This window comes from Macaca nemestrina, chromosome 4 (assembly GCF_043159975.1).
Source record: "Macaca nemestrina isolate mMacNem1 chromosome 4, mMacNem.hap1, whole genome shotgun sequence".
Taxonomy (NCBI): domain Eukaryota; kingdom Metazoa; phylum Chordata; class Mammalia; order Primates; family Cercopithecidae; genus Macaca; species Macaca nemestrina.
The window spans coordinates 18,223,461-18,237,970 of NC_092128.1; the positions used below are offsets into that span (position 1 = coordinate 18,223,461).

At 40.2% G+C, this 14,510-nt stretch overlaps 1 protein-coding gene across 8 annotated transcripts in view; it reads left to right on the top strand.

Moving 5' to 3' along the window:
• LOC105471274 (B-Raf proto-oncogene, serine/threonine kinase) overlaps positions 1 to 14,510 on the top strand; it is a 202,015-nt gene that overhangs the window by 152,696 nt on the left and 34,809 nt on the right. The window contains exon 14 of one of the 8 annotated variants that reach the window (XM_071094362.1): positions 11,116 to 11,306. The exons of the other annotated variants lie outside the window; for them this stretch is intronic. Within the exon in view, the coding sequence (XP_070950463.1) occupies positions 11,116 to 11,236 (121 nt within the window). The 3' untranslated portion in view covers positions 11,237 to 11,306. Of the gene's footprint in view, positions 1 to 11,115; positions 11,307 to 14,510 lie in introns of those variants that run through there. 8 annotated transcript variants of the gene reach the window in all.

Below are 14,510 nucleotides of genomic sequence, written 5' to 3' on the forward strand. Positions count from 1 at the left end.
CAGAACTTTAGAAGGCCAAGGTAGGATGATTGCTTGAGCCTAAGAGTTTAAGACCAGCCAGGAAACATAGGGAGACCCTTGTCTCTGTAAAAAATAAGAAATTTAGCCAGGTGTGGTGGCACTTGCCTGTAGTCCTAGCTACTCAGTAGGCTGAGGTGGGAGGATCGCTTGAGCGCAGGAGTGTGAGGATGCAAGGAGTCGTGATTGTGCCACTGCACTCCAGCCTGGGCAACAGAGCAAGACCCTGTCCCAAAACAAACAGGCTGGGTGTAGTGGCTCATTCCTGTAAACCCAGCACTTTGGGGGGCCGAGGTGAGTGGATTAAGACAAGAAGTGACAGTAAAGAAGTACATTATCAAATTGGAATAGTGCTTCAGTCTGAAGAACAGTCAGTGAAGAGGTGATATATTTTGAAAATATCACTTTACAGTTTGAGATTATCAGTGTAAATTTTACAGTCATCTACTCTGAAACACTTTGTTTTTAAATAGATCTCACAGTTTAACATGATGCAATGAGTGTACGATAGTATGAACATAGATCATTCCATTCAGTTTATCCTAGATTTTAGTAACTGAAAAACTATTAATTCCAAGTTTTAAGCCCTCCAGCAGAGTATACTTTTTAGTAGCGGTTTAAAATTAATGAAGGAAGATACAGTTTCTTTTCCCTTTTAGTTTTGTCTTGTAAGATGATAACATACAACTGGTTAAATGTACTGACACATCATCAGTTTCTGAAGGATTTGGCAAGTTGAAACTCCTCTTATTAACAGGGCTATGTGGGTTTCAGATTAAGGTGACAGATTTTTGCTCCTTCCTGGAACTCTACTAAAACTATAATAAAGGAATTTTTTTAAAAGCATAGACACATAAGGATGGGGATAACAGAGAGGAAGGAGACAGTATCAGCAACATTTTGAAAGCTGGAAAGCAAGTGGAGAAGTGATCATGGACTTAGACCCCAAAAGGCTAAATGATCAGTTGGCAGTGGGGAAATTAAAGCCAACCTGGTTTATACCATAGAATCCTCAATTCTCAGGAATTGGCAATATCACTGTCTCAGGGACGAAAGGGTTAAAATGAAAGGCCTGTTTGAAAAGCTGTTATTTCTCTAAATCTGTTCTCTTACTCACCAGGTAACTGCTCCATCCCTATCCTAGCAGTAGACTGGAAGTTAGAGGGGAAAGTAAACATCTCTGGACTGGGAGACCCTAATCTATGTCTAGGACGTGGATATCTTTCCCAAAACATGGGGATTTGATGACTATGTGCTTACTAAATGATGAAGGGAGATTTCCCCAGCCCTCTCTTTTTATTTGATTCCCAACATGCTAGCAGCCAAACCTTACTCTTCCTGCAGGAGATTCGAGGAGTCTTGGGTGAATTTTACCAGCTCAAGAGGAAAGACCCAAAGAAAGTGACATCAGAGATTCCACCTAGATTACTGTACATTTCAAAAATAGCAAACAAATCTGTATGTTCAAAGCCTCCAAGCAGCTTGTAAGTCCCTCACTTAGTCTGAATAAGAGTATCGCTGGATAACTAGATATTGGTGGGGAAGTCTTACGCAAATAAGGAGACTGTAAAACACATAGAGAAAAATAGGCACTGGGAGAAACACATACAATGCAAGATTCTCTCTCCCCCACCTCATCCCACCTCCAAAAAACCTATCGGTTTTCTCAGAGGGAGAGAAGATAACTTTATATCCATTAAACAGAAACAGAGGTTTTCTAAGGAACATTCATATAACAGCAACAAAATGCTAAAATGTTGACATTTACAGTACACTGGAAATTATATCCTTTGCAGTTATTTAAACATAACTTTTAAATGGTAATTTAAAAGGAGTTATGTAGTTTCTCAGAATCTTTTAAGGGGTGTTTAGCAAAAAAAGTTTTAAAACTATTATTTTAAACACTATATGGTTTAATATTAAATTTCTATATTATGCAACATAATTCAGAAGGGACACTTAGGTAAACTTTTTATAAACCAAGTTACATAAAATGTATATAATTAATTGGAACACATAACCAGATTGCATCAATGAGTCTTGAAGTGGGTATTCCTGTTTTCTTCTCTACTGTCAATGACTAAAGCACCCTATTTTCACTACTTTTTTAAAATTTTGAGACAGAGTCTCCCTCCTCTGTCACCCAGGCTGGACAGGCTGGAGTGCAGCAACACAATCTCAGCTCACTGCAACCTCTGCCTCAAGTGATCCTCCCACTTCAGTCTCCCTAGTAGCTGGGACTACAAGGGTGCACCATCATACCCGGCTCATGTTTTTGTATTTTTTGTAGAGACGGAGTTTCACCATGTTGCCCAGGCTGGTCCCAAACTCCTGGGCTCAAGAGAGCCACTGCTTCCGCCTCCCACAGTGCTGGGACTACAGATGTAAGCCACCAGGCCCAGCCTATTTTCAGTACATTTGATTGAACTTTGTTGTTGTTGTTGTTGTAGAACAGTCTGTTCTAAGGTATCAGGCTGACAGATGTTAGAACGAACAGAATGGTCCTAGGGGTCATGAACTGGTTCTTCAAGTCCTAACTGTTGCTGCTGATTTTGTAACAGATTTTAACGTATCTTTTGACTTCTGGTCACCCATTTCAGCCTCATGTTTGGTTCTCTGTTTTAGTTTCCCCCTATATATTCCCATGGATCAAATGACACAGATGGAATTCCTTACATACCTCATTTTTCCTCCCTATTTCCAATACTTGTTCATCTAGAATGCCAACCATAGTTTCAGACTGAGGGCTTTGTTTTGGAATTATCCCAGAAGTTACTCCGAGTTAGAAGCCTGCTTGGGTAATTAATATTGCTTCTTAGCTCCCTCCAGCTCTCTTTCTTCCTGTCCCCTGGCTCTACCCTGAGCACAGATGGTAATTCTCTGTGGCCATCACAGCCACCTTCTTACTGTGCCTCCTTTCAACTCTTCATGTCTATATCCTCTTCCCTGACCAGCATCATCTCACAAAGGACTGACCAAGCCAGATACAGTCTATAGCTAGACAATAAAGCTATAGGGTATTTAAATAGCCTCTTAATAATGTACTTTAATGCAAAGCCTTTATTTCAGAATAGCCTGCCCTGTGTTGAAAGTGATCTTTTCTGACTACTCACCAAAATTAATTCTAAAGTCTCTGGATATAAGCAGAATAGGAACAAACAGATTCATTTTATAAAGTGGTAGGGTTGCAGTTAACTCACAATATAAAACCTTTAATAATTAGAAAAGTTAGGCCGGGCGCGGTGGCTCAAGCCTGTAATCCCAGCACTTTGGGGGGCTGAGACGGGCGGATCACAAGGTCAGGAGATCGAGACCATCCTGGCTAACACGGTGAAACCCCGTCTCTACTAAAAAATACAAAAAAAAACTAGCCGGGCGAGGTTGCGGGCGCCTGTAGTCCCAGCTACTCGGGAGGCTGAGGCAGGAGAATGGCGTGAACCCAGCAGGCGGAGCTTGCAGTGAGCCGAGATCGCGCCACTGCATTCCAGCCTGGGCGACAGAGCGAGACTCCGTCTTAAGAAATAATAATAATAATAATAATAATAATAATTAGAAAAGTTAGTCTAGGCACCGTGTCTCACACCTGTAATCCCAGCACTTTGTGAGGCCAAGGCAGGAGTATTGCCTGAGTCCAGGAGTTCAAGACCAGCCTGGATAACACGACAAAACCCTGTCTTAACACAAAATACAAAAATTAGCCGGATGTGGTGGTGTGTGCCTGTGTTCTCAGCTACTTGGGAGGCTGAGGTGGGGGGATCACTTGAGCCCAGGAAGTCGAGGCTGCAGTGAGCCATGATCATGCCACTACACTCCACCCTGGATGACAGAGCAAGACCCTGTCTCAAAAATAAATAAGAATACTTAGAAAATTTGAATCATTAGGACTTTCAAATGTGTCACCTCTATTGGATTACAGAATATAAGCAAAAAAGGGATAGGTAACATTTTTCCTGTGTGGTTCTGTCTTCCATCTGTACCTCAGTGAAAAACTATTTCTGATTCCAAGGTTTACCTGAAAAGGAGCAGAGCTATTCTAATGGTAGATAATTATAAACTCACTCTGAGGAATAAGGGTTGGTAAAGTATGTTTCATCATCATCTTGTTTTTTGTTTTTATTGAGATGGAGTCTCACTCTGTCACCCAGGCTGCAGTGCAATGGCACAGTCTTGGCTCACTGAAACCTCCACCTCCCAGGTTCAAGCGATTCTCCTGCCTCAGCCTCCCGAGTACAACTGGGATTACAGACGCCCACCATCATGCCCTGCTCAATTTGTATTTTTAGTAAACGGGGTTTCACCATGTTGGCCAGGCTGGTTCAGGAGTTCAAGTGATCCGCCTGCCTCGACGTCCCAAAGTGCTGGGATTATAGGTGTGAGTCACTGCACCTGGCCTGTTTTATCATCTTTTCACCTGCCAGTCATTGATTCATCCCAAGGACCCAAGTATCTTAAGAATACTGTTACTAAAGAAATTCCAGGAATGGTCAGTACATCATGCCTTTTTTTTCTTTTTCTTTTTTTTTTTTTTTGTAGGCCTTATAATTTCAGTATAATATTCATGGTATAATTTTGAATTTAACTTTATCAGAAAATTAAGTATTAAAGAGGCACATAGAAAAAGTTGCAGCCTATTGATATATTTACAGGAGCATTATATTCTCAAAATAAGATGATTAAAAATAATTTGGAGATAAATCCTTATAATTTACTTTGTTTTAAATAATGATGAGCATGCACCTTTTACTCATAAATGAACCCAGTTGAAGATAGAAGGATTAATTAAAGCTGAAAAAATGGTGAACATGTATTAGTGATTGATAATTCTAAGTGACCAAAGAATATTTAATTATAGTGAACATAATTTTCTGGTGGGTAAAAATAATAATAGGGTGCTGATAATAATAATAATGATCAGAAAATGCAAGGTAAAACAAAAAAGTACCACTTTCCACCCACTGGAATTGGCAAAATGCCTGAGTTCTGATAAGATCAAATGTTCATAGGATTAGAGGAATTGCTTCCCGGGACATTTCTGATGCAACCAACCACCTTAAGGGCGTTCTGGAAGTATCTGTTAAAATAGAAAAATGCTTGTTCTAACCCCAAGAAATATTAGCTTTCGTTCCGAGTCACGTATACAGAAAGAGGTGTATTATAGGAAACCATATAATAGTGAAAAATTGGTCTGGATGCAGTGGCTTATGCATCTAATCCCAGCACTTTGGAAGACTAGGGTAATAGGATCACTTGAGACCAGGAGTTTGAGACCAGCCTGGACGACACTATGAGACCCTGACTCTACATAAAACTTAAAACATTATTTTAAGGAAATTTTTTTAAAAAAGAAAAAGTTATTGAAAAATTGGAAACATGTTCATCAGGAGAAGACTTGATAAATAACATATTGGCACTTATGTGCAGTAGAATCATATATAGTAGTAAAAAATGGATTATATAGGTATCAACATAAAGCTTTAAAATATTAATGTTAAGTGAGAAAAGCAAGCTGCTGCATGAGACCACTTAAAAATTTTTAAGCAGAACATTTTTTATATTTGGGCTTTAAAAAGTGGTATATATGTATGTATGTAAAAGTACTGAAATAAGGATTAGAAAGCAAAGATCAAGTAACATAGTGTTTATCTCCAGGAATCAAGTATAAACTTTGAAAAAAGACTGGAGGTGGCCAAGCGCAGTGGCTCACGCCTGTAATTCCAGCACCTTGGGAAGCTGAGGCGAGTGGATCACTTGAGGTCAGGAGTTCGAGACCAGCCTGGCCAACATGGTGAAACACCATCTCTACTAAAAATACAAAAAATTAGCTGGGCATCGTGGCAGGTGCCTGTAATCCCAGTTACTCTGGAGGCTGAGGCAGCAGTATTGCTTGAACCCGGGAGGCGGAGGTTGCAGTGAGCCAAGGTGGCACCACTGCACTCCAGCCTGGGTGACAGAGGAAGATTCTGTCTCAAAAAAAAAAAAGACTGGAAGTGTTTTAGTCCATTTTCTGTTGCTATAACAATACCTGAGGCTGGGTAATTTATTCTTTTCTGCAAAAAGAAACTTATTTCTCATAGTCCTAGAGGCTGGGAAGTCCAAGGGCATTGGTGCTAACATCTGCTGGGCTTCTGGTGAGGGCTTTCCTACTGCATGGTAACATAGTGGAGAAGCAGAAGGGGAAGTGGGCACACGCAAAAGGGGCAGAACACAAGGGAGGACCTCTCTCTATAACAACCCTCTCTCACAGTAACTGTAGAAGTCATTCCTGGCCAGATGTGGTGGCTCATGCCTGTAATACTAGCATATTGGCAGGCTGAGGAGGGAGGATTGCTTGAGCCCAGGAGTTTGAGACCAGCCTGGGCAACATGGTAAGACATCTCTACAGAAAAAAGTTTTTTAATTAGCCAGGCATGGTAGCACACTCCTGTAGCCCCAGATACTCTGGAGGCTGAGGCAGGAGGATCACTTGAGCCTAGAATTTTGAGGCTACAGTGAGCCATGGTTGAGTCCACTGCACTCCAACCTGGGTGACAGAGTGAGACCCTGACTCAAAGAAGAAAAGAAGTCAGTGACTCCTGCTTTCAGGAGAGCATCCCTCATGACCCAGACCCAAATGCCTCTTGAAGGTCCCACCAACTCTTAACACCATTACACTGGGGCCAAGCCTCCACATGAGTTTGTGGGGACAAACCATATTCAAACTGTAGCAGGAGATAAATGTATAAAAGTTGTAACGGGTCTGATTATGGTAAGAATATGAGTGACATTATCCTTTGCTACTGCAGTTTTTTAATATTTCAAAATAAAACATGTTACGAAGAAATATGTAATCATTATAAGAAATTCAGAAAATATTAACATAAATGAAAAGCACCAGTAATCCACCATCAAGAGATAACTGCCATTAATATTTTGATGTGTATTGTGTATCCTTTCAGATTGATGTGTTTTAATACTATACACAATGGTTTCTTGTTGTTTTAAATCATACTGGGTTTGCTTTTTTTGCTCTTAAATATCTCTACTGGTCAATAAATATTCTGATACCAGCTTTGCTACATACTGTTAACTCACTGTCTCCCCCTTTCCTTTATACCAACTGTGTTCTGTGGGGTTTTTTAAAAATACACTCTAATGTATTTAGCAATGATATGCACTTACTATGTGTCAGACATTCTGTGTACTTTATATACATTACCTCATTTACTCCTCAACAACCCTGTGAAGTAGCAGCTTTTATTATATCCTTGTTTTACAGATGAAGAAACCTGGTTGTGGAAGGGGCAAGTAACTTGCCCCAGGTACTTCGGCTCCAGAGTGTATTCCTTTAACCATTAACTTATTCAGTCCCTTTGAAAACCTCAAGTAGACCCTTAATGTTATAGAGCAGTTATACTTTCAGTTTCCTAGTTCATTCACTGTCGTCTTTTAGACACTGGCATACCTCCTCAAAACCTCATATCCTTAAGCCTCTAAAACCTCTTCTTCAAGAAGTCAGCGATGACATTGCTTGCCATCTCTTTCAGAAAGTTGGAAGTAACCGTTATGACATCTACCCACCTGCCTGCATTCATACCGGGTTCTTCTGCCTTATCGCTAGTAAAAGGCAGTCCCTCCATTTGTACACTAGATTCCAACCCCTTGCCCCTAACCCACAGACATCTTTTGAGTAAATCTCCTATCTTGTTCATCATCAGTTTTTCCTTTCCTACTGAATTATCTCCTATTTTAAAACATATTTTGGCTGGGCGCGGTGGTTCACGCCTGTAATCCCAATACTTTGAGAAGCTGAGGCGGGTGGATTGCTGGAGCTCAGGAGTTCAGGATCAGCCTGGGCAACATAGTGGAACCCATCTCTACCAAAAAATACAAAAATTAGCCAGACGTGGTGGTCTGTGCCTGTGGTCCCAGCTACTATGGAGGCTGAGACAGGAGGATCTCTAGAACCTAGGAAGACGAGGCTGCAGAGAGTTAAGATCGTGCCACTGCATTCCAGCTTGGGTGACAGAACAAGACTCTGTCTCAAAAATAAATAAATAAAACATCTTTCACCGAGTGCAGTGGTTCACACCTGTAATCCCAGCACTTTGGGAACCTGAGGTGGGAAGATCACTTGAGCCCAGGAGTTGGAGACCAGCCTGGGTAACAGAGTGAGTCCTTGTCTCAAAAAACTAAAGTAAAATTTAAAAATAGGCCAGGTGTGGTGGCTTATGCTTGTAATCCAAGCACTTTAGGAGACTGAGGCGGGTGGATCACTTGAGCCCAGGAGTTCAAGACCACCCTAGGCAACATGGCAAAACCCTGTCTCTATAAAAAATACAAGAATTATCCAGATGTGGTGGTGTATGTCGGTGGTCCCAGCTACTTGGGAGGCTGAGGTTGCAATGAGCAGAGATTGTACCACTGCACTACAGCCTGGGCGACAGAGTGAAACCCTGTCTCAAAAAAAAAATTTTAAAAATAATAATAAAACATCTTTCTTATGCACATTTGACAGAATGTTGACAGTTATGGAATCTACGTGGAAGATGTATGGGTATTCCTTCAGTTTTTCTGTATGTTTATTATTTTCATTAAAAAAACTTGTGGGGTCCCTCCCTTAATCCTGCTTCCCTCTTCAGTTATTACTTCCTTCCTCTTCTTCCTTCGACAGTAAAACTTCTCAAAAGACTTATTGGTATTCACTCTCTAATTGCTCTCCTTCCTTTTTGTCTTGGACCCCACTTAGGCCAGGCTTTTGCCCCTGCTGCTCCAGGAAACATCTTTTTTTTTTTTTTTTTCCCCTCAAGACAGTTTCAGTCTGTCGCTCAGGCTGGAGTACAATGGCGTGATCTTGGCTCATTACAACCTCTGCCTCCCGGGTTCAAGTGATTCTCCTGCCTTAGTCTCCCAAGTAGCTGGGATTATATAGGTGCACACCACTACACATAGCTAATTTTTGTATGTTTAGTAGAGACAGGGTTTCACTATGTTGGCCAGGCTGGTCTGGAACTCCTGACCTCAAGTGGTCTGCCCAATCTCGTCATCCCAAAGTGGATCATGGTTGCCTAGCCAGGAAACAGCATCTTAATACGATAGTTACTGATGGCCTCTGTGTTGCTAGATCCAGCAGTAAAATTCTCAGTCCACAGTTTATTTGACCTGTCAGAAACATCTGATACAGTTGATCACTCTTCTTCATGAAACAGGTTCTTAATGCCTTGTTTGTGTTCTTAGTTTCTTGCTGCTCAGAATGTGGTCTGAATAGCATCTGGACCACCTGGAAGCCTTTTAGAAATGCTAAGTTTTAGATACCACCCTAGACCTGAATCAAAGACTGCATTTTAACAAGATCCCCAAATGATTTGTGTCCATATTAAAGTGTGAGAAACACTGCTTTCAAGCATATTCTCCTGATTATCCTTCTACTCACTCTCTACTCCTCAGCTGGTTCCTCCTCTACTTTGGCGTTTCATGGTTTGACAAGTCATTTAAAATACCTATAATCAGGGCCGGGTGCGGTAGCTCACGCCTCTAATCCCAGCAGTTTGGGAGGCCAAGGCAGATGGATCACTTGAGGTCAGGAGTTCAAGACCAGCCTGACCAAAATGGTGAAGCCTCATCTCTACTAAAAATACAAAATTAGCCGGGTGTGGTGGTACATGCCTGTAATCCCAGCTACTTGGGAGGCTGAGGCAGGAAAATCACAGAAGTTGCAGTGAGCCAAGATTGTACCATTGCACTCTAGCCTGGGCGACAAGGGCAAAACTCCGTCTTAAATAAATAAAAAAATAAATAATCTATAATCAGAACCAGCAATACAAAGTATTTTCAAGGATGAAGAACAACTGGAACTCTCATACATTGCTGGTAAAGATTTTAAATGATACAGCCATTTTAGGGATCAGGTTGGCAGTTTCTTTTAAAGTTAAATTTACCATTTGTGCAATTCTAATCCTACCTAATTACCCAAAAGAAATGAAACCATCAGTCACCAACAAAGACTTGTATATGAATACAGCATCTTCTTCATATTTGCCACAAACTAGGAACAACACAATGTCCAATAAGTAAATAGATAGGTTGTGATGTACCCATACCCTGTAACACTGCATGCGGCCAGTGTGTGAATCTCAGAATTGTTATGCTGAGCAAAAGAAGCCAGATGATTCTGTTTATGTGAAATTTGAGAAAAGGCAAAATTAATCTGTAGTGACAGAAGTCATTATCAATGGTTGCCCAAGCCTAAGGGGATGTTATTAATTGCAAAAATGTATGAAGAAACTTTCTGGGGTGATGGATATTTTTTATGTTGATTGTGACTGGTCATTACACAAGTGTATGTGTCTGTTGAAACTTTTAAAACTGTTCATGTTTGGACTCAGGAAGGGGAACATCACACACCGGGGCCTATCATGGGGAGGGGGGAGGGGGGAGGGATTGCATTGGGAGTTATACCTGATGTAAATGACTAGTTGATGGGTGCAGCATACCAACATGGCACAAGTATACATATGTAACAAACCTGCACGTTATGCACATGTACCCTACAACTTAAAGTATAATAATAATAAATAAATTAAAAAAAAAAATTGTTCATGTAAAGTGGGTGCATCTTGTATGTAAATTGTACCTCAGTAAATTTCAGTTTTTAAAAGTGAAAAATACCTGATGGCTTACACCTGTAATTCCATCACTTTAGGAGGCCAAGGTGGGAGGATGGCTTGAGCCCAGGAGTTCAAGACCAGCCTGGGCAACATAGTGAGACCCATCTATACAAAACAGTTTTTTAATTATCCAGGCATGATGGTGCCCACCTGTAGTCCCAGCTACACAAGATGCTGAGTTGGGTAGATCTCTTGAGCCCAGGAGGTTGAGGCTGCAGTGAGCTGTGATGATGCCACTGTACTCCTACCTGGGCGGGAGAACAACACCCTGTCTCAAAAAAAAAAAAAGGAAACTAAGAAATCAGGGTAAAAATAGAATTTAGGCCACTATGGAGCACAACTTTAAAATATGTGAACTTTACCTATTGGAGATTTTAATTATTTTTAAATTGATAAATGATTACTGACTACAGAGAAGTAACAGAACGCCGTTCTCATTAATCTTACTTTCCAGGGTTGTAATAAGGGAGCAGAGGGCATCAAAGTATAAGGAAGACTGTAATTTGACACTGTCAGCACTATCACACCTACCAGTCCAGGTGGTCACCCAAGGAGAGACGCATCTTGCTGCCTAAAGTCTGATGAACCTTTGTAAAATGGTGCAGTATTAGGTGAAAGAGGGCTGACATGCAAATGGCTAAGTAGGTCAGTTCTGTGTTTTACCAATAGTTTAAAATACTTGAAAATAGCAGCAGACTTAAGTGAGAGACACTGGTGGCTTTTACAAATAAGCTAAGCTGATAAATTAGCCAAATGGCATAGCAATATTATCAATAGGCCTTTTAATGATAATCTCCTGTGGTTTTCTAAAGGATAAGATCAAGAGATGTAACATGAATGACAGGATTTGACTGGGTTCATACTGGATGAATGACCATACCTGAAGACAGCAAACTAGAATGAGATTCCTATCCTCAGTCCTCTCTTGAATATAATTACATATTTAGAAGTAACTTATGTGAAGAATTAATAGCATGCTGATCTTTAAAAATCTCCCTTTTTTCAGCTTTCACATAAGACTCTTGAAACAAGAAAATAAAAATAACCTGTGTTTTATTAAAGAAAAATGAAGCAGCCAAGAAAAAAACTGATTTTTTTAGTGAAAGCTAAAGTTTTAGTCTGAAATTATAGACCATGTCTACAAAATTAAAAATCCTAAGGCCGGACATGGTGGCTCAAGCCTGTAATCCCAGCACTTTGGGAGGCTGATGCAGGCAGATCACGAGGTCAAGAGATCAAGCCCATCCTAGCCAACATGGTGAAACTCCATCTCTACTAAAAATACAAAAATTAGCTGGGCATGGTGGCAAGCGCCTGTAGTCCCAGCTAAAGTATAAGATAAGGAAAATATTTTATAGGAGCAATTCAAGGATTTGCTTGAATTGCTGGGATTGTAATTGAATATAATTCTTTTTGTGCCCCCTTTTTTTTTTTAATTCTATTTATTGGCATAAATTTTGACCCATTCGCAGGAAGCATGTAATTGAATATATTTTAATTGGACTCAGTAGCATGACTTTGGCTGCCATAACAATCACAATAATGTCTGATTTAATGTTGTATGCCCACCATGAGGGAGATGAAGACGAGGATCTCACCATAGTTTGTGTTGGTTAGATCCGATCTGAAGTATTGCTTTTAATTTGGGGCACCACATTATGCTCTGTAAGAATGTGGAAAAGCTGAATCTTGGATAAGAGCTTGAAGTAGTGTGAGAAGAAATTTTACCAGATGATTTTGTAGCTCTAAGATTAAGTGGTTCTGTAGCTGGACACTTTTTCTTCAAGGAATGAGACTGTTAAGAGAAACCTATCAAGAGAATGTGTTGTTCCTTTGGTTGATAACATGTTTGTTCTTTCCTAGTACTTTTGTAAACCTGTAATGCTCTCCTTAACATCTTACCAAGGAAAGAGGGAGGTCCAATCTAATTATCTTAATTAAGGGATTGACTTCTGTGTCATCTATGGCAAAGTAAAGTTGATATATTCTTGTTCCCTTCCTTACCCCACAAACAGTTATGTGAGATTTTTGTTTTCTGTGTGTGTTTTTGTTTGTTTGTTTGTTTGTTTGGCATTTTCCATTGAACTGGGTGGTGCTTAGGAAATTATGTTTTAGTGTCCGCCTATTTAGAATTATCTGGGGTAGTGATTACTGTGAAACATTATCTTATGTAGGGATTGGGTTGTCTCATCCCATTTCTCTAGCTGGAGAATTAGACTCCCTTTTCCTTCCAGCCTTTCATTCTGCAGACCTGGACTTCTACTCTTTGCTGCTTTTGTTACAGAAGGATTACAGAAAGAGAATTAGTCAATGAGATAAAAATTAAGAAAGCAGTTTGTAAGTTATAAAGGATTACACAGGTATAAAGTGGTGTTATTTCAGGTTGTATTTTTATGCAACTTGGCCTATAACAGGTTTATTCTATACAACTTCTATGCTGGTTATATCATTAGTTCCCCAATTACATTTGTATCTTGTTAATTATCCAGTACTTTCATGGTCAGAAAATTTCTCTCCTCACTCTCCCCAGTTACTTTTCTATCTACTTTATTCTTGCTATATTCCTTCGCATTAAATTTGTTGAAAGGATTAACACCATCCCATGGAGAACACCTTTATCTTCCCCTCTTTTAACTTCAGCATGCCTCTCTGTTTTCATACGGTTGAAGCCCATTTGTTTTTGTTTTTAAGTCTTGCAGGAAAAAGAACCTCCTTTCAAAGACCAACACCTTTGCTGTGTACTAGATCCCAGGTCTCTCTGAGTGCAGGACCGAGCTCTGCCAACCGACACCATCATCGTTTATCCCCCTTTCTTTCTAATGGAGATAAGATCTCACCATCTTAAAGCTTTCATTGAGGCCCATTTATTTCCACAAGTTTTTAACTTTGTATGTCACTGCAGAATTTTGTAAGCAGTGAGACCTATAACTGACATCACATTTTCTTTCAATGAAAGAGTGACAATGTGATATAGAATACTGAGCCTAAAGTCCTGACAAGATAATTTTCTTTTTTTTTTTTTTTTTTTTTGAGAGGGAGTCTCGCTCTGTCACCCAGGCTGGAGTGCAGTGGCGCGATCTCGGCTCACTGCAAGCTCCGCCTCCCGGGTTCACGCCATTCTCCTGCCTCAGCCTCCTGAGTAGCTGGGACTACAGGCACCCCGCTACCGCGCCCGGCTAATTTTTTGTATTTTTAGAGATGGGGTTTCACCATGGTCTCGATCTCCTGACCTGGTGATCCACCCGCCTCGGCCTCCCAAAGTGCTGGGATTACAGGCGTGAGCCACCGCGCCCGGCTGATAATTTTCAATTGTAGTAAATGCTATGAAGAACATAAACTGTGATATGAAATAGTAATTGGAGAAGGGATTACTTTAGATAAATAGTAATTTGAAATGAAAATTTTATCTAGAAAATACTCTTAAAATTTTGATGTTGGGAAGAATGAGGAAGTTTAAATGAAGATGAGAAAGCATAAATAATTGTGGTTATTTGCAAATCTTCCATTTTTAACAGTGTTCATTGCATGATTTTGATTATACCATTTGGATTTTAAATTCTCATTTTAAGGTAAAAGTGTCTAATGATCATTGTCAGATTTCAGAAGTATCATATATATATTCTTTCCAGTATTCAATTAAGAAAAATAACCTTGACTAGCACATTATATGCATCTTGTTGTAGTTGATTCAATAGACATGTATTGAATACTTGCCACACATACCAGGCACTGTTCTAGGCACTGGGTATACAAAGAAATAAACAAGACACAGCCCTTCTGAGACAGGAGGATCGCTTGAGCCCAGGAGGTGGAGGTTGCAGTGAGCCAAGGTCACGCCACTACACTCCA